Source organism: Notechis scutatus, chromosome 7 (assembly GCF_049901735.1).
Source record: "Notechis scutatus isolate UNSWTSFEM ecotype Mainland chromosome 7, rNotScu1.2, whole genome shotgun sequence".
NCBI classification, from domain to species: Eukaryota; Metazoa; Chordata; class Lepidosauria; order Squamata; family Elapidae; genus Notechis; species Notechis scutatus.
The window spans coordinates 25,378,805-25,398,785 of NC_142015.1; the positions used below are offsets into that span (position 1 = coordinate 25,378,805).

At 49.0% G+C, this 19,981-nt stretch overlaps 1 protein-coding gene and 1 long non-coding RNA gene across 6 annotated transcripts in view; one reads left to right on the forward strand and one right to left on the reverse strand.

Moving 5' to 3' along the window:
* The window catches only part of USP2 (ubiquitin specific peptidase 2), a 70,000-nt gene that overhangs the window by 20,301 nt on the left and 29,718 nt on the right, over positions 1 to 19,981 (forward strand). For 3 of the 5 annotated variants that reach the window (XR_015750378.1, XM_087970166.1, XM_087970167.1), the window contains one exon: positions 1,435 to 2,213. Coding sequence is in view for 3 of the 5 variants with exons in the window: in XM_087970166.1 (XP_087826292.1) it covers positions 1,476 to 2,213 (738 nt within the window). In the remaining 2 variants the exon portion in view is untranslated. Of the gene's footprint in view, positions 1 to 1,434; positions 2,214 to 16,696; positions 16,998 to 19,981 lie in introns of those variants that run through there. The other 2 variants (XM_087970168.1, XR_015750379.1) reach the window with 2 other exon arrangements.
* On the reverse strand, positions 10,709 to 16,345 carry LOC148130061 (uncharacterized). Its single transcript, XR_015750382.1, has 3 exons — positions 16,278 to 16,345; positions 13,333 to 13,443; positions 10,709 to 10,798 (listed from the first exon to the last, which is right to left on the reverse strand). It is a non-coding gene; the product is annotated as an uncharacterized LOC148130061 (long non-coding RNA).

The following is a 19,981-nucleotide window of genomic DNA, read 5'->3' on the forward strand; positions in this document are numbered from 1 at the left end:
TTCCTTCCCTCCCTCCCTCCCTCCCTCCCTTCTCCACCACTGGAGACTTTTAAGAAGAAATAATTGGACAGCCATAGGAATAGGGTTTCCTATCTAAGTAGGGGGTTGGACTAGAAGACCTCCAAGGTCCCTTCCAACTCTGTTTTTCTATTATCCAGGTTTTTTTTCCTCCCTATTTAACCAGTATTTATCTTGTTTTCCATTCTGTCAATGGTGTTTTTATGTTTTGATAGTAATGATGATCATGATATAGCAGTAATTGTAATAACCCTAGTAGTAATAACTATCCTGGCTCAAATGGGAGACCATCTAAGTAGAATGGACTTGGAAGCCAAGTCACCACCCTGGATGAGCACTTCCTACCAGATATGATTGTGGCCTCCAAGAAAATTATCTGGACACGTCTGTGGGTGGTTTTCTTGGCAATCACCTGGAAGTGTTTGGGACCACCTCTTTCCATCTCAAGACTTGGAATCAGGGGTGGGATTCAAATTTTTAACAACCGGTTCTGTGGGTGTGGCTTAGGGTGGTGGGCGTGGCTTGGTGGTCATGTGACTTGGTGGGCATGGCTTGGTGGTCATGTTATTGGCTGGGCGTGGCCAACTCAATATCACTCACATGGACGCACACATCTCCTCGCCTGGCCTCCCATGACTGTGGGGATGCTGCAACAGTCGTAAGTGTGAAAAATGGTCATAAGTCACTTTTTTCAGTGCCATTGTAACTTTGAATGGTCACTCTGCACAAGCAAAGTACCAGCAAAGGAGGGGGAAAAACTCCAGAGACGTTCCTGAGACAGGAAGTCCAGTCCTGACAAGAATGTAATAAGGGTTAACGGAGAGGCAGTTTCTGTAAGCAACCCCAGAATGTTTCCTTCCTGCCTTCCTTACAGGATTAGCCCAGTAATTTCTTCTAACAACCGGTTCTCCAAACTGCTTAGAATGTTAACAACTGGTTCTAGCAAATAGGTGCGAACCTGTAGAATCCCACCCCTGCTTGAAATCCAGGTCCTCGAACCAAGTCATGCCTGCTTGAAGTTGAGCCCAACTTCTGGCAACTTTTGTAGACAGGTTCACAACCTTCTTGCCATCTTCTGGGTATGATACAGTGGTGGGCTGGCTCAACTTGGGCAAAGATGGGGGGTTGACCTCCCAATCCAGTCAGCAGTCCTGGTCCCCCCATACCAGACGCTTCTCCTCCCAAGAACTGACCAGAGTCAACCCTTCTTGGCTTCTTGGATCATGCCTGGTTGGCTAGTAGATATTCCCAGTTGACTTCGTGGATTCAGTCAATGGCATGCCATGAAGAATCCGTTGGCCAACCATTGTTGGAAGGCCATTGGTTCTTTCCTTTCTGCTGACCCTGAAGGGGGTCAAGGACCCCCTTTGTGCCAGCCCCTCCTGCTAACTGGTTCCTGCCTTTGCTCTCTTTCAGTCAATGCCACCCGCATCTCCCCCAGCGCCCCCTCCCTCAGGATGTCCCAGCTCTCTTCCACCTTGAAGCGCTATGTGGATTCTCCCCGCTACTCGGACACCTTGCCTTGCAGCAAAGCCTCCACCAGCTATGCCACCTATTCCTCCTACTCGTCGAAATTCTCCTCCTCCTACTCAGACAAAGAGAAGCTCAACTACAAGCCCACCACTCCTTCCAGCTACTTGACTTCTACCCACCTGCGGACGTCGGGGGCCACCACCTCCTCTTCCTTGAACTTCGATGGGGGAGGGAGGCTGCTCCAGCGCCCGGACTCGGGCACCAGGTTGAGCCCTGGGTATAGCCGGGTCCCCGTGAGGCCCTCTGGAGGGCTGAGTGGAGGGGCCACCTACTCCTTTGGGAACGCGCCCTCGACCAGCTATGGCTCCACCCCGCTGGGACGCAAGAAGTCCAGCAGCCATTCCGACTTGGCACGGGATCTCTCCTCCATGCACCTGTCCTCAGACCCCTACCCTTCCACCTCCACCCGCAGCCCCTTCACCGCCCGTCCCCGACAAGAGCTCTGCAGCATCCAAGGAATTTACCAGCCCAGCAGACACTCGGATTACGTCCAGGATTACTTGGACTCCTACAGCCGGAAAGGGGGGCATTCCCCGGGCCCTGGCATGCATGGCTCCACGCCGGAGGTCATCACCCCATCCCTGCGCCCCACTAGCCGTTCCTCCGTTCAGCAGTGGGAGTGGACTGACAGCCAGACAGACCTCCTGAGCAAGGAGAATCCGGTAAGAGTCGCCACAATTTGAACTGGGTTGCGGGGTGGAAGGGGGCTCTGCATTTCCTTTTTCTTTTGTTTTGTTTTGTGTGTGTGTGTGTGTGTGTGTATGTACGTATGTATGTATGTATATGTATACATATACGTGTGTGCATGTATATATAGGGGTGTGTGTGTGTTTTCGTATACAGAAGTATATAGTGTGTGTGTGTGTGTGTGTACAGAAGCCTGATGATGATGAGATTCTGCAAACATTGCTAAACTTTGTGGGTGAATACCATACGTGTGTGTGTGTTTGTGTGTGTGTGTGTGTGTGTGTGTTATATATATATATATATATATATATATATATATATATATATATATATATATATTGTGTGTGTGTGTGTGTGTGATAACACACACACACACACACAAAATCCATTACATTTCTACCGTGCGTTGATTAGGTACATATTTCAAATTACTTAATCATTATTAATATTATTCTTATTCAACTTAACAACGTAACAATAATTGCGTTCCCATATATACATAGTACAAATGAAATCCAATATACCTATTCCATTAATTCCTCTTATTACATCTGGTCCCTTTTAGTTTATTCTATTTTCTATCCATTGGTAAAACAAATCCCATACCATATAATATTCAGATTCTTCTTCTTTTTTTTCTTAATTTCTAGTGTCATTCTATTCATTTCTGCACATCCAAGTACTTTTTCAATTGTTTTCCCCTCTGTTAGTATCTTATCACTCTTCCAATTTTGGGCAAGGGGCACTGCATTTTCCATGGAACTAGGAAAATCGGGGTGGGTGGGTGTTGAGCCTTCATTTGATGCAACCAGCACTGAAAGGTGAGTGAACCAAAATCAACACGAAAAAGAGAGATTTCTCGAAGTAGCGATATAGAGGCCAGTCGTTATCTTAAACGCAGCCTTCACACAACCTGTGACCTCTCTTGTCCTGCCCAGTTTGGCCTCTGTTTGCTAAATTGCTAAATCTGTTAGCAGGTAATTTTTATTAAGGGTGTGTGTGTGGGGGGGTGTTGATTGGCAGTTCACCCACCATTTGGCTTCCCCCTCCTGGCTGTGCAGAAGTCTCCTCTGCAACCTCAGCAGTTGTGCAACTCGAAAAATCCAAATCTTCTCAGACCCACTTCTTGTCCTCTGTACCCTCCCATTTTTCCATCCCATCCAAACTCACCTGGGTTGTTTTTTTTCCAACACACCCTTGGCATGCTCCGGGCACGCAATGCCCTCATCTCCTCAGGAACGCAGCCAGTTGGAATGGCCGTGGTAGCTGGGTCAGCGAGGGCATGGCCCAGTGGCCTAATTGTACTGTGTCCAGGTGAGGTCAGGCGTGATTAAACGTTGGGTTAATGGCCACCAATACCGCCACCTTCCTGAACAGCCTGGGGCTCTCGGTGTTCTTGAGTTAAGGGAAACTGAATGTTGCAGGATCCAATCTGGGTCGGTCACCGGAACCAGAGTTTTTGTCTCCCGAAAATTTTGGACTTGTGCTGGTGCTCCTCTTCAGGAATTTCTCTTTAGCTCGGCAACCCGAGGGTCACTTGGCAAAAGATGGGGACAACAGCCACTGCTGAAATGTCTGCCCATGGCCAGCCTGAGGAAAGGGTGAAGAGGAAATATGTGTGCTGGGCCTTTGGGCGGGACGCTGAGCCTCAAGGTGGCCCGTCCTCAGCCTTTCCCAGCTGCAGCTCCACCCTGTGGCTTTTGTGGTGGGCGGAGGCAGTCCCACCTGGAGGAGGAACACCTGGAAAGCAGGGAGAAAGAGAGACCCCGAGTGAGGTGTCCAGTGTGTTCACCCTCCGTGGTGACCGCCCCCAGGGCCCCCAGCCACCTCTCAAAGTCTTTCAGGACTATTTCTTTTTTCTTTTTTTTTAATTTATGCACACCTATGGAAGAAAGCTTGATGTTTTTATGTTTTGTTTGTTTATGTTTGTTTTTAAAAACCAAAGTCTTTTAGGACTATTGATATAACAAGCTGGGGTGCGTGCGTACGCAGGCGTGTGTGTTTGTGCGATTCTCTGCATGTTCCCGAGTGAGTATTAAGCGATTATATCGCTTACATAAAAAAACGGGGACTTGTGCCAAGGACTGAGAAACAGGGAAACACAAAAACTGACAGGCTGACTCTTTCGCTGCTGGTGAAACAAGCAATTTCCTGGGGTCAGGGAGGGGGGACCCTGAAGGAAGGGGCTGGTTGCATTTCCCTGTGCTGCCCCCCCCCCCAGCATGGATGTGTGTGTGCTGGGGTGGTCTTCATCCCCCCCTTTTTAAAACCCCCATCTGCACCGCTGTTTGTCCCGCCTTAATTATCCTTCTGCCCTTCCCAATTCCTGCATCGTTGAGAGGCAGTATGGATTAAGGTGCTGGGCTAGAATTCCTAGAAACAGGGAGTTCTAGTCCCACCTTAGCCATGAAAGCTGACCGGTTAACTTTGTTTATTTATTTATATTCCTTTTTATCCTGTCCTTTGGGCCAATCACCAGGAGTCTGTGAGTTCTAGTCCTGCCTTAGGCACGAAAGCCAGCTGGGTGACTTTGGGCCAATCACCGGGAGATTGGGAGTTCTAGTCCTGTTTTAGGCATGAAAGCCAGCTGGGTGACTTTGGGCCAATCACCGGGAGATTGGGAGTTCTAGTCCTGCCTTAGGCGCGAAAGCCAGCTGGGTGACTTTGGGTCAATCACCGGGAGATTGGGAGTTCTAGTCCTGTTTTAGGCATGAAAGCCAGCTGGGTGACTTTGGGCCAATCACCGGGAGATTGGGAGTTCTAGTCCTGTTTTAGGCATGAAAGCCAGCTGGGTGACTTTGGGTCAATCACCGGGAGATTGGGAGTTCTAGTCCTGTTTTAGGCATGAAAGTCAGCTGGGTGACTTTGGGCCAATCACCGGGAGAGTGGGAGTTCTAGTCCTGTTTTAGGCACGAAAGCCAGCTGGGTGACTTTGGGCCAATCACCGGGAGATTGGGAGTTCTAGTCCTGCCTTAGGCGCGAAAGCCAGCTGGGTGACTTTGGGCCAATCACGGGAGAGTGGGAGTTCTAGTCCTGTTTTAGGCACGAAAGCCAGCTGGGTGACTTTGGGCCAATCACCGGGAGATTGGGAGTTCTAGTCCTGCCTTAGGCGCGAAAGCCAGCTGGGTGACTTTGGGCCAATCACCGGGAGATTGGGAGTTCTAGTCCTGCCTTAAGCGCGAAAGCCAGCTGGGTGACTTTGGGTCAATCACCGGGAGATTGGGAGTTCTAGTCCTGTTTTAGGCATGAAAGTCAGCTGGGTGACTTTGGGCCAATCACCGGGAGAGTGGGAGTTCTAGTCCTGTTTTAGGCACGAAAGCCAGCTGGGTGACTTTGGGCCAATCACCAGGAGTCTGTGAGTTCTAGTCCTGCCTTAGGCACAAAAGTTAGCTGGGTGACTTTGGGCCAATCATCAGGAGATGGTGACTTCTAGTCCTGCCTTAGGTGCAAAAGCCATCTGGGGACTTTGGGCCAATCACTGGGAGATGGTGAGTTCTAGTTCTGCCTTTGGGCATGAAAGTCACCGGGGTGATTTTGGGCCAGTCCCTCTCTCAGACCCTCAACCCATCCCACAGAGTTCTTGAAAGGGGAAGGAGTGCTATATGCATTCCCCACTTTGTGTGTTACTTATAAAGTAATAAAGGTGGGATTAAAAAATAAAAATAAAAATGGTGCAAAGGAAATATTGTTCCCTTCAAGCTCCAAGCATGCTCTCGTTCACCATGAGCGTCTAGCAAAATTCCCACCCAACCCCAAAGGACAAAGTGGGAAAAGATCACCATGGAGGCAGGGTGGTGCAGTGGTTAGAATGCAGTACTGCAGGCTACTTCTGCTGACTGCCGGCTGACTGCAATTTGGCAGTTTGAATCTCACCAAGTTCAAGGCTGACTCAGCTTTCTGTCCTTCCAAGGTGGGTAAAATGAGGACCCAGATTATTAGGGGCAAGAGGTAAACTGCTTAGAGAGGGCTGTAAAGCACTGTGAAGCTGTATATAAGTCTAAGTGCTATTGCTCTTCCTTCCTTCCTTCCTTCCTTCCTTCCTTCCTTCCTTCCTTCCTTCCTTCCTTCCTTCCTTCCTTCCTTCCTTCCTTCCTTTCCTTTCCTTCCTTTCCTTTCCTTCCTTCCTTCCTTCCCTTCCCTGCCTTTCCTTTCCTTTCCTTTCCTTTCCTTTCCTTTCCTTTCCTTTCCTTTCCTTTCCTTTCCTTTCCTTTCCTTTCCTTTCCTTTCCTTCCTTCCTTCCTTCCTTCCTTCCTTCCTTCCTTCCTTCCTTCCTTCCTTCCTTCCTTCCTTCCTTCCTTGTGGTTAGAATGCTGTATTGTAAGCTAATTCACTGCTCACTCCAGCAGTTCAATCCTCACCTGCTCAAGGTTGACTCAGCCTTCCATCCTTCCCAGGGGGGTGAAATGAGGATCCAGATTGTTGGGGGCAATTGGCTGACTCTGTAAACTGCTTAGACAGGGCTGGAAAGCATTGTGAAGCGGTATATAAGTCTAAGGGCTATTACTAAGTGGGAAGGAAGGAAGGAAGGAAGGAAGGAAGGAAGGAAGGAAGGAAGGAAGGAAGGAAGGAAGGAAGGACGGTGGTGGCACAGTGGTTAGAATGCAGTACTGCAGGCTAAATCACTGCTCACTCAGTTCGATCCTGACCAGCTTAAGATTGATTCAGCCTTCCATCCTTCTGAGGTGGGTCAAATGAGGACCCAGATTGCTGGGGGCCAGAGGCTGACTCTGTAAACCGCTTAGAGAGGGCTGTAAAGTACTATGAAGCGGTATATAAGACTAAGTGCTAATGCTATAGACCATTAGCCTAGCCTCCGCTGCATTTGTCAGCCTAACTAACTTTTATCTGTTCCTAATTTGCAAAGTCAGGAAGCCTCCGCCTCTATTAATAGTTAAGGAATAACTCCTCTGAGTGCAGTGAACCTGAATTAGCCTCTCGTAAGGATTACAGAGGGAAGGATTTGTAAGAAGGGACAAAGTTCGAACGAGTCCAATGTTCTTCTTTCAAACTTGCTCAATTTGCAGAACTTATTAGTTCAAAAAAAAAAAAAAAATTCCTGGAAGTCTTGATTCAGACCCAAAGCTCTGATGATGTGAGGGGTGAGGGATTGCCTTTGATCTTAGTTTTCCCACGGGAGCCCACCAGGTTCTCCCAGAAATCTTCAGTTTGAGGGAACAGGGCTGGATATGCATAAACCTCATCTTACAATCATAATTAAGCCCAGAATTATAGCCCTAAGTCATTGCGGTCGTTAAATGGATGTCGCCGATTTTATGATCTTTTTGAAGTGGCCGTTAAGCAAACCCCACAGTCATTAAGCGAACGCATTTTCACCAATGGTGTTTTCTGCCCCCACCCCAAAAAAATGTAAGAAAAAACAACTGTGGCAAGAAAAGTTTGTAAAATGGGACAAAACTCACTTAACAAATGTCTCATTTAGCAACATGTATTCGTAACTCATGGTTGAAATGAGGGGCCCTCAGTGCTCTCTGAGTTCGGTTGTTTTCTTACAGACGTTTCATGACCCAGCTTGGTATCATCAGTGCTAAAGGGGACTGGGGGGAGGGATGCAGGGAGGAGGAGGAAGAGGAAGAAGGAGGAGGAGGAAGAATAGGAGGAGGAAGGAGGAGGAGGAAGAAGGAGAGGGAGGAAGAATAGGAGGAGGAAGAAGGAGGGGAGGAGGAGAGGAGGAGAGGAGGAAGAGGAGGAAGGAATAGGAGGAAGGAGGAGGAGGGAGGAGGAGGAGGAAGAATAGGAGGAGGAAGAAGGAGGGGGAGGAAGAATAGGAGGAGGAAGAAGGAGGGAGGAGGAGGAGGAAGAGGAAGGAGGAGGAAGAATAGGAGGAAGGAGGAGGAGGGAGGGGGAGGAAGAATAGGAGGAGGAAGAAGGAGGGGGAGGAAGAATAGGAGGAGGAAGCAGGGGTGGCAGGGGAAGGATATGTAAAATCCCTGTTCCCTCCACACTCCTGGGGGAAAGTTACTGCAAAATCCCCATTCCCTCCCCATCCCACTAACCTGCTTTCCAGCTCTGTTCTCCTGGGCAGGGCAACCAAAGAAGACCCAGCCGATCAGCTGGGACTCAATGAGAGACAGAGAATAGATGGGGTTGGTGAGGTCGGTCAGAGGTGGGATTTGCCAGTTCTCCGAACTACTCAAAATTTCCGCTACCAGTTCTCCAGAACTAGTCAGAACCGGCTGAATACCATCTCTGCTCCCCACCCCACTAACCTGCTTTCCAGCTCCGTTCTCCTGGGCAGGGCAACCGAAGAAGACCCGGCTGATGAGCTGGGACTCAATGGGAGGCAGAGAAGAGATAAGATTGGCAGGGCCAGTCAGAGGTGGGATTGGCTGATTCTCCAAACGACTCAAAATTTGCGCTACCAGTTCTCCACAACCGGTCAGAACCGGCTGAATATCCACCTCTGCCTTAAGAAAGAATAGCAAAACATCCACCCCCTCACCCCAGAAAGTGAATTATGAGGCTGGGCGGGACAGTGTGTGAAATTCAGAGGTCATCCGAGGTTGTGCAGATCAAGAGGCCAGCCATTTTGCAGAGGGCCAATTGGCATGGAGGAGAGAACGGACGCAGATCCTATCGTTGAGATGATTGCTGGGTAGTTGCCTGGCCAGAATTTCAGAGGGCCAGGGCCAAATGCTTGAGGGGAGGGAGGGAACTCCGCATGTCTTCACCCCTCCCCCACACCCTTTCCTTCTCTCTTCCCCCAGGCCCGTCTCCCATCCCATTACAACCCCCTCAACTTTCCAGACCCATCAAAGCTTGCGCATTTCCCTCTGAAGTAGACACCTGTGCTATCTGCAGCCAATGCAAATTTTGCTTCAAATTCTTTCTGTGCTTGCAACAGGTGAAGCCCTGGGCGGCTTAAGTTGACCTTCTAGGGGTGGGGGGAGATCTGGAAGAGCAACTGAGCACATCCTTGGGGGGTGGGATTGGGGGAGAGAATTGCTGGAGTGGCCTTAGGCTCCAAGTTTGCTTCCAGGAATCCTGACTCACGCCAGGAGAGGCCAGAGGTAGCCCTGGCTGTATGTACTAAGTGGTGAAACCTTGACTTTCGACCAAATGGAAGTGACTAAAGACCCCCCTCCATATCTAGTTGCACAGAAGAAGTGCCTTCCCATATCCATCACCCCAAGCCAAATATATCTCAAGAATCAGCTATAACCATGATGGTGAACCTGTGGCACGCATGCCACAGGTGGCATGCCTAGCCATTTGTTCTGGCACATGAACTGCAGGCAAACTTACCTCACTGCACATGTGCATGCCTCACAGCTAATTTTCGGCCAGTTTGAGGCCTTTTTTTGGAATGCCAGAGGCTTGAGGAAGGCTTCTACGGGCTTCTTCAGGCTTTTCAGGACAAAAACTAGGCCAAGAAATACCGGAAGTGATGAAACGAGCCTAGTTTTTGGCCTACAAAGCTTGTAGAAGCCTGCAGAAGCCTTCCACAAGCCTCTGGGAGGCCGAAAAAGGCCTCAAACAGACAGAAAAACAGCTGTGAGGTGCAGTGCAGATAAGGGGGTGGCGAGTGGGTGGGGATTGCGTGCGCATGCATAGGGGGCGTGGGGGGGCGCGCATTGCCTTCTGGGTGCTGGCACAGGAGCCCCAAAAGGTTAGCCCCCACTGAGCGATAAGTTCATTGATGGAGGACTGCCAGTGGCAGCAAAGAATACAAGACCCTCCTTGTGTAAGAATAGTATATCTGTAAAGAGTGAACCCCAAGGAAGGGGAATAACAGGATCAGGGCAGTTTAGGTCTGCCTCTCAGCGTCTCAAAGGCATCCTCCTCCACTACGGGCCCCTTTGCGACCTGTGGACTTCAACTCCCAGAATTCCTCCTCCTGGCATGGCTGGCTAAGAAATGCTGGGAGTTGAAGTCCACGAATCCTAAAAGGGCTATTGTTGCACACACACCCCCGGGGCAAAATGGATCCTTTGGGGCAGTGCCTATAACCCAGTTCTGAAATGAGCATCCTAAGTCCCTTTTTTTTCACAGCCTTTGTCCCTTCGAACAGTCCCTAAACAAAGGAGTCAAAAGTGGAGGACTACCTCTAAAACCAAGTCCACCAGCCCTTCCCACCAACTTGTGGGAACTCACAACTGCGTGCAGGTTGCAATTATGTTCCAGCCCCCCCCGTGAAGCTTGCCCCCAAGATGCAAGGACACAAATGCCAGCCCCCCCGGCTTGAATGGCTGCCTACAACTAATAATGCAGGCGCTTCTGATCCGCTTTGGTGCACGTAAGCATGAGGTCATGCGCCTCCAGTGCGCCTCCCACCCCCTGGCTTTGCCTCCCCAGTGCAACTTTTATCTCTGGGCTCCCAGGGAGCATGAAACGGAGAACTGAGAAGTGACGAAGAGAGGCTTAAAATTCCAGGAGATAAATAAGGCTGGGGAGGGGGAGGAGGAGAAGGGACACAACCAACGCGCGCTACACCCTCCATGGTCTCCTTGGATTTATTTTTATGCCGGCCAAAAATAGCTCAACTTCAGCTAAGCTAAACATAGTTTTCTCTGCAGCAGGCCTCCTGTGCACAGAGGTTTGCCTGGAGGGTGAAGGAAAAGGGAAGGAGAGAGAAAGGAGTGGAGATTGCTTGATTTATTAAAAATAAGTGAGCAGTTCATTTGTGTTATTTTTGTTCCAGGTGTTATAGTATGGGATTTGCACGCTCTCTCCCTCCCTCCATTGCTCTCCTTCCCTTTCTCTTTATCTATCTATCTATCTATCTATCTATCTATCTATCTATCTATCTATCTATCTATCTATCTATCTCATCTATCTTACACTATCAGTGTACACTATCTACACTATAGGTAGATAGATTGATTGATAGATAGTGTAACTAGATAGATATATAATTTGTCTATCTATCTACACTATCAGTCTGTCTGTCTCTCTCTCTCTCTCGATATATAATCTATATCTACATTATCAATCTGTCTATGTATACACACACACACACACATATATAATCTGTCCCTCTAACTGTATCAATCTATCTATTATCTAGCTAGCTACACTATCTACATTATAAATAGAAGATAGATAGATAGATAGATAGATAGATAGATAGATAGATAGATAGATAGATAGATAGATAGATAGATAATCTATCTCACTATTAATCAATCAATAAATCTATCTATCATATCTATCTATCTATCTATCTATCTATCTATCTATCTATCTATCTATCATTCTATCTATCCTTCTATCTATCATTCTATCCCTATATGTCCAGGCGTCTGTGATAAAGACAGATACACAGTTTTTTTAATTAGATAGTTTGGTAAGGGAAGTATACAGGTAGTCCTCAACGTACGATAGCTCATTTAGTGACCGCTCAAAGTTACAACGGCACTGAAAAACGGGACCCAGGAACATTTTCCACAACGACCGTTGCAGTATTCCCACGATCACGCGATCGACATTCAGAACACTTGGCAACTGGCTCGTCTTCATGACGGTCGCAGCGTCCCGGGGGTCATGCCGTCCCCTTTTGCAACCTACGGGCAAAGCGAAGTCAATGGAGAAACCAGATCCCCTTAGCAACCGTGTTGCGAACTGAACAATTGCAAGGGATTGCAAGCTGCCTCGCTTAGCAACAGAAATGTTTGGCTCCCTTGTGGTCGTAAGCCGAGGACTGGCTGTACTCTAGACGACCCCAGAGGCCCCGTTCTAGCACACAGGCAGTTCTGGGTGGGGAACTGCTATTATTTTTTTTCCCCTGGGTTCACACCCACCGCTGACGTTATTTGAGAGCAAACATTCCTGCACACAGTTGGATTTTCTTCCAAGAACTTATTTGTAGGTCAGATTGGGTCATGAGTGAATGTTTAATGGGGGAGATAACTGGGACAAAGGACTTTTGAAAGTTTGTTGGTTGATCCTGGGGTCCTTCCCTGGTTTTTCTCGAGGGTTGTAACTCTACGGCACAGGTAGTCCTCGCTTTACGGCCATCGTTGACCTCAAAATTGACGTTGCTAAGTGAAAACATTTGTTGAGTAAATTTCGCCCGATTTCACAACCCTTTCTTGCTCTGGTCCAGGGCTCTGCAACTTTAAACACTCCAAGAGCCATTTGGACCTGTTTCGCACAGAAAAGAAAACACCGGGAGCCACAAAACCTGGGTGGGTGTGGCCAACTCAATGTCACTGTCAACTAAAAAAATAATATTCCTTTGGTCTTTTAGTTGCCAGCAGAAAGGGGCGGGGGAAAGCAGCGCATTCCTTAAATGCCTCAGATAATCACTTTGGCAGCTGAAGCTTCTGGCACGCAAGATTATTATTAGAGGGCATGATTGATGACTCTTGACTATGGATGTGTCCCATTGGAGAATATATATCCAGGAGGCGGGGGGAAGACCAGGGTCAAGGGGGAAAGGAATGATGTATTTTAGTGTCGGCTATACCCAGCTAACGCCAACATGGCCGCTCCTAATAAATCGATTTTTTTTTTAACTCCGAGAGATGCTGCTAGAGATTTGATTTGAATGGGGGTGGAGCCCTGACAGTCACTCCCACCCAGTCACATGACCTCCGCCTCCACACCTACCCAGGTTTTGTGGCTCCCCGTGTTTTCTGTGGGAAATGGGTCTCTCTCTTTCTCCCTCCCTCCCTCTCATTTCTGTTTTTTGTGTTTTACCTTCCCAGGACAGGCGAGGAGTGACTGAGAGGGGAGGGCGAGGGGGCGGGGCCAGCCAGCAGTCGGATCAGCCAACAGAGGGAGCCGCAGCAGAGGGCCCAAAGAGTCGCATCTGGCTCCAGAGCCACCGGTGGCTGACACCTGCTCTAGCCGTTAAGCAAATCACTGCAGTTGTTAAGCTAGTACCGTGGTTCTTAAGTGAATCTGGCTTTCCTGTAGATTTCGCTTGTCAGAAGCTCACAAGAGGGGGTCATGTGAGCCCTGGACACTGTGACCGTCATAACATATGAATCGGTTGTCAAGCATCTGATCATGTGACCATAAGGAGGCCGAAACAGGCTGTAAGCGTGAAAAACGGTTGCAACTCACTTCTTTTTTAATCACTGTCCCAACTTTGAATGGTCACTAAATGAACTGTTGTAAGTGGAGGATTACCTGTCCTCGCGATCGTGAACCTAGGCTGGCGTTTCATCGCGCTTAGCGTCGGTTGTTACCTGGAACTTCAGCACCCGGTGCCAAAAATTCGGCTCAAGTGACAGCTGAATGCTAGGAAAGGATAGAAATGTCATTAAAATGAATCAGAGCATCCTGGCGTCATGATGCCATCCTTGTTCTTATTGTGGCCATTGTTTATCGTCCCCTTAGCACCTGCTTGTCCAGATTACATTCAGCGTTTACGGTCTGGCTTTATAAATTGTGTGTCATTGTGTTGTTGCCAGTGGAGTTACCCCCCGCTCCCAATTTTTTATTCATTACACATTAAAATATTGGACACAGTGTGATCATCCTGACATCATCTTTGCTATACATACTAAATCAGTCATCCGCAAGAAAATTTTGGTGATCCGCAGAGAAATGTCCCCCCCAAAGCAATTAATCCAGACTGCGTGGGAACACAAGGCTTGCATCACTTGCATTGCGAACAACACGAGGTAGTGAGGGGAGCGGGGAAAGGGCAGAGGGAGGGGACTCACCCCCACACACCTGGCCTGGCCACCGGGCTGCGTCTTTCCGTTTCTTTCTTCTTCTATTTTTGGCTGCATGCAAGGAAAGCAGCAAAAGTCTTTCTTTCTCTCCCCCAAACTCTGCCAGAAATGAGTCTTTGGGGCCCTGCAAGGCCTCCTGCTCCAAGAGGCTGCACCGCAGAGACTCATTTCTGGCAGAGTTTGTGGGAGAAAAAGAAAGACTTCTGCTGCTTCTGCTGTTTTCCTTGCATGAAGCCAAAAGTCTCTCTTTCTCTCCCCCTAAGCACGGAGCTGGAGACGGTATCCTGCGATCCCAAATAAAGAATGATAGATTGGTAGGAAAATGGGGTGGGGGATTTTCATGCAGACTTTTGGGGGATTTTCCCAGGGTCTCTGGTCCACCGGATTTAAAATTATGAGTTTGGTGGTCCCTGAGGTCCAAAAGGTTGGCGACCCCTGTACTAAAGTATATGATATGTATCTTATATACATTTATACAGTAAACTTATCCAGTGTATACATTTATAATTTCTTCTGCGCTACTAGTTTTATATCCATCATATTGTCCATCATATTCAGTTGTAATTACATACATAGCCTTCATTGTCCATTCTACAAATCCTGATTAGTTTTTATTCTGGGTCCCTCCTTTCCATTCCCACCATTGATAAAATTTATTCCATATCTCATGATATTCTGTCTCACCTTTATTTTCCAATTCCAAAGTCAGCCTATCCATTCCTGTACCTATCTGTATATTCTTTGTCACTTTACCTTCTACAGGGATTTCTCTATTTTCCCATTGTTGGGCAAAACCCATTCTTGCTGCCGAAATAATATGTAATATTAAACAGGTCACCTCTTTACTATCTCTCTCTTTCATAATTCCTAGTAGGAATAGTTCTGGTTTGCGTTCTATTTTTTGTGCAATCATCTCTACCAACCACGTCTGAATCTTTCACCAAAACTCCTTTGTTGTTGTTTTTTACAAGAGGTGTTGGAGGTTGTTTTTTTTGTTTTGTTTTTTAAAACGGCTGCATGCTGTCAATTTTGCCAAGCAGAAGGAAAAGAGTGACTTTGGGCAAAAGAACCGAAGTGACAGGGTGTCCTTCCTTAATTTCTTGCTCTTGGGCTTTACTTTCCTGCCAGGAAAATGGAAAGAGAAGGCCTGACCTGGGAGGGTTTTGCACATTCCTGATCCCAAAAGATTTGCTTTAAGTACAGAGCCTATGAATGGAAGGGCAGAGGGCTCATTCCTGAGCCAGCTCTGCTTGAAAAATCAAAAGAAATTGCCTTTTCCCCCCAATAAATAAATCTTCCAATAAATAAGCAGACTTTGAGATGCACTTTTCATGCAAGATTGTATTGTAAGTTTCTATTTCCCTGAGAAGCTTCACCGGGCGTAGCCTTCAGCGGTTATTAAAATTAAGGGTGGGCAAACCAATCTCACCCCCGCCCTTCTCTTCCTCTTTTGGCACTGCTTGATGAGAGGGGGGGTTTGGAGGGATGGAGCAATGGCTGAAAATTGGCAATGCTGTCTCTCCTTTAGAGTCTTCTAAAATGCTAATCTAACTTTCAAATGACTGCAACTTTATAGATAGATGAGAGAGAAGAGAGAGAAAGAGAGAGAAAGAGAGAGAGGACAGATGATAGATGATAGATGTTAGAACAGAACAGAATAACAGAGTTGGAAGGGACCTTGGAGGTCATCTAGTCCAACCCCCTGCTTAGGCAGGAAATCTTATACCATTTCAGGCAAATGGTTGTCAATCTCTTCTTAAAAACTTCCAGCGTTGGAGCATTCACAACTTCTGGAGGCAAGGATAGATAGATAGATAGATAGATAGATAGATAGATAGATAGATAGATAGATAGATAGATAGATAGATAGATAGATAGATAGATAGATAGATAGATAGACAGACACTGTAGATGATAGATAGATAGATAGATAGATAGATAGATAGATAGATAGATAGATAGATAGATAGATAGATAGATAGATAGATAGATAGATAGATAGATAGCCAGGCTGTGATGATAGATAGATAGATAGATAGATAGATAGATAGATAGATAGATAGATAGATAGATAGATAGATAGATAGATAGATAGATAGATAAGATATGTGTGTGTGTGTGTGTGTGAGAGAGAGAGAGAGAGAAGAGAATATGAGAGATTAATAGGATATAGATGGATGATAAATAGATACAATACATAGTTACATAGAGGACACATAGATACAAAAAGGTACACAGAAACATACAGTATTGATTGATCAATCCGTTGATTTAAGGAAGGTGGGACAATACTACTACTGCTACTGCTACTACTACTACTACTACTACTAATAATAATAATAATAATAATAATAATAATAATAATAATAATAATAATAATAATAATAATACCACCAGCATTTCAAATTCTCAAGTCTCCTTCCTTCGACCCTAGGGATTTTCATAGAAATCTCCACGTAAAATTTTAGGCAACAACACAGAGATTTGCGGGCGGGGGGCAGAATAGCTTTCCTTTCGGGCTGGGGGTAGGATTTGGGGAGGGGGCAGCTGCCTCCCTTTCCCCCTCCCCAGGGCCATTTCCAACTCTTGAGAGCTGGAAAGGGGGAGGGGGGAGTACTCCGGCTTTCCAGCCCCCTTGGCTCTCCCTACCCCCACCCACGCCGGGAGCTGCTGTAGCCTGCCCTGGCCGAGGGGAGGGGGGTGCGGCGGGCGTCCCTCGCGCTCCCCGCCCCTCTGGGCGCTCGGCCGTCGGCGCCTCCCTCGAGGGAGCCCGCCGCCCGCCCGCCCCGCCCCGCCCCGCCCGCCCGCCTCCCGGCTTGAGGTCAGAGCGATCCAGGTGCCTCCTCCGCCGCTGCCAGCCCGGGCCGCCGAGTCCTCCGCTGCCGCCGAGCCAGGCAGGCTGTGCCCGCTCGCCAGGCAGGCAGCGCCCGTCGGAAGAGCCGCAGCGGCCGAGGGTCCGGCGGCAGCATGCGCAACTCCTACACCGTCACCTTGCCCGCCTCGCCGCCCGCCTCGCCGCTGCCCGGCGGGCACAAGGAGCTGCGCCCCAGGGTGTCCTTGTCGGGCTCCCTGCTCCTCTCCACCTTCGTAGGGTTGATGGTCAACAAGGCGAAGGTAGGAGGGAGGAGGGGCGGCGGGGTGGGTGAGTGAGTTCCCCCCCCGGGTTCTGCCCTCTGCACACACACACACACACACACACACCCCTTTTGGGCTGGGCACAGGATCGCCCTGGACTTGGGGGCAAAGGGGTGTCCAGGGTTGGGTTGGTGGGTAGTAGGAAGCGGGGGGACACCCCCTGCCCTCTGCCCGTATCCTCTGCCCCCCCTTGGGCTGGGCACAGGATCGCCCGGGATTTAGGGGGCAAAGGGGGAAGGGGCATCCGGGGGTCCCTGCTAACTCTCCACCTTCGTGGGTTTGAGGGTCACCAAGGCGAAGGTAGGAGGAAGGGGCGGCCGGGGGTGGGTGGGTAGTAGGAAAGGGAGACCCCAGGATTCTGCCTCTGCCTTCTGCCCCCCTTGATCGCCCGGTACTTTGGGGCGGGGGGTTGGGGCATGAGGAGAGCTTGCGCCGCGCGGCAATCGAACCAGATCCTGGGGAGCTGGGGGAAATCTCTCCTGTCCCACCCACCTTTGGACTACAGCTCCCATGGTCCTCGGCCGACCGTGGCAGGAGACGAACTCCGGGCGGCTCGTTGGGAGGGCGCAGGGTTGGGGAAGCGGGGCTGGAGAGACCGGCGCTTTGAAGTCGCCTTGGAGGCGAGGGGAGAAGGGAAGAGATCTGCGGGATCCCTCTGAGACGGTCGCGGGGCGAAACGGCTTGGTTGGAACCTCGGTTAGTCCGCGAGAAAGCTGGATGTTCAAGCAGTCGGGTTGAATGAGGCGCGTGTGAACCCAACCTGGGTTTTTAGGAAAGGCCTGGGAGGGCTGCTTTCCAAATTGGGGGAGACCAGCGTGGGTTGGATTGGGACTCCCATGGGCCCCGGCCGGCCTGCTGAGGATGGTAGGAGTTGTCATGCAAGCAGCTCTAACGTTGGGTGATGGAAGAGTGTTTGAGTTGTGCTTGTCTCCCCCACATTTCTAGGGACAGGGGAGGACAGGTGTTTGCAAGGTATGGTCAAGAAAATAATAATCCACAATGATGCAATGGAGATACCCCACTTGCAGGATGCACGTAGTAGAAAAGCTTTGACTGGGACCTTCTCTGGTAGACACCCCTGGACTGCTTGATTCATGGGTGGGGGTTGCAGCTTGTTGCAACATCCTCTGGTTTTTATTCCAAGAAGCGCCCCAGGAGCTCCGCCAAAGATCAGGAAACCGTCAGCTCCTTTTCCGACAGACAAATGTAATTCAAAGGCAGAAGTTTTCCGGAGTTCGCCAAAGCTTGCGCCTTTCCATTAAATTTGTCCGTCAGAAAAGGAGCTGCCGGTTTCCTGATTTCTTGCACCAGACCTTTACACGATTCTCCAGTACTTGCCTCAATAGATCAACCTTTCCTCCCAGAATACCTGTTCCTCCTTGGCAGGATAGCGTTTATTCCTGCACCAACTTGAAACCACAAAGGGAGGGAAGAGTTAGCTTGTCACACTCGTGACCCTGGCTGTAGTTTAGAAGCCCTTGTTGGAGAGAGGGAATGAGAAAGAGAATGAGAGGGAGGGAGGGAGGGAGGGAGAGAAAGAATGAAAGAGAAAGAGAGAATGAAAGAGGGAGGGAGGGAAAGAAAAAATGAAAGAGAGGGAGAGAATGAAAGAGAGGGAGGAGAGAGAGAGAGAGAGAATGAAAGAGAGAGAGAATGAAAGGAAGAGAGGGGAGGGAGGGAAAGAATGAAAGAGAGAATGAAAGAGAGGGGGGGGAGAGAATGAAAGGAAGACGGGGAGGGAGGGAGAGAAAGAATGAAAGAGAGAGAGAATGAAAGGAAGAGAGGGGAGGAAGAGAAAGAATGAAAAAGAGAATGAAAGAGAGGGGGAGGGCAGAGAATGAAAGGAAGAGAGGGGAGGGAGGGAGGGAGAGAAAGAATGAAAGAGAGAGAGAATGAAAGAGAGAGGGAGAGGAGAGAGAGAGAATGAAAGAGAGAGAGAATGAAAGGAAGAGGGGGAGGAAGAGAAGAGAATGAAAGGAGGGGAGGCAGAGAAGAAAGGAAGAGGGGGAGGGAGGAGGAGAGAAAGAATGAGAGAGAGAGAATGAAAGGAAGAGGGGAGGAAGAGAAAGAATGAAGAGGGGAGGGCAGAGAATGAAAGGAAGAGAGGGGGAAGGAGGAAGAGAAAGAATGAAAGAGAGACTGAAAGAGAGAGAGAGAGATTGAGGGAAGGAGAAAGAATGAAAGAGAGGATGAAAGGAAGAGAGGGGGAAGGAGGGAGAGAAAGAATGAAAGAGAGAGAGAAAGATTGAGAGGAGAGGGAGAGAGAGAGAGAGAGAAGCGAAAAGGGTTGAGGAGCTAAGCACACAGCCTGCCGGAGGAGATTCTCCCTCTGCCTGCAGAGCTGGGCCTCTTAAGGGCTTTGGTTAAAAGCAGCTTTTTCCCCTTGTAAGAGAACAAGAGATCAAAACGGAGGAGGGGGAGGCTTCCATCTAAGCCCGCCTGTCTCCAGGAATTCAAGAGACACAACCATAGGCCCAGGGAGGGGGTGTTTGCAAACTCCTCTCCCAAAAGCCCCTCCAAGAAAACCCTTTGTTCCCCCTCCTTCCTGCAGAAGAGGGAATTGTTAAGAATGGGTGGGGGGAGGGGCAGGAAGGACAAAGTCTAAATCTTCCTTCTCACACACACACACACCCCTCTTCTCAACAGGCCTTTCCATGCTCAGGGATAGGGGGGAGGGGGCTGCCTTTGTCCAGTCAAAGGAGTCACATTCTTACTCTAGCAGGACAGTCCTCCGCAGTCCCTGGGGGAAGATGACCCCAGGGTCCTTCCGAATGGGTTGCTTTTATCCAGCCGCCTTTCTTTATCTGAAAATTAGTCCTTCATCTCTGCCCCCGCCCCCCCTCACCCCACCAGAGGGTAACCCATGAATAATTGGGGAGGGGGAGAATTCTTCATTTGAAGGCACAAGGAGGGGGTGGCTTCCCGATTGGATGGCAAGGCATGGTTGGAATTCCAGGTCCCGG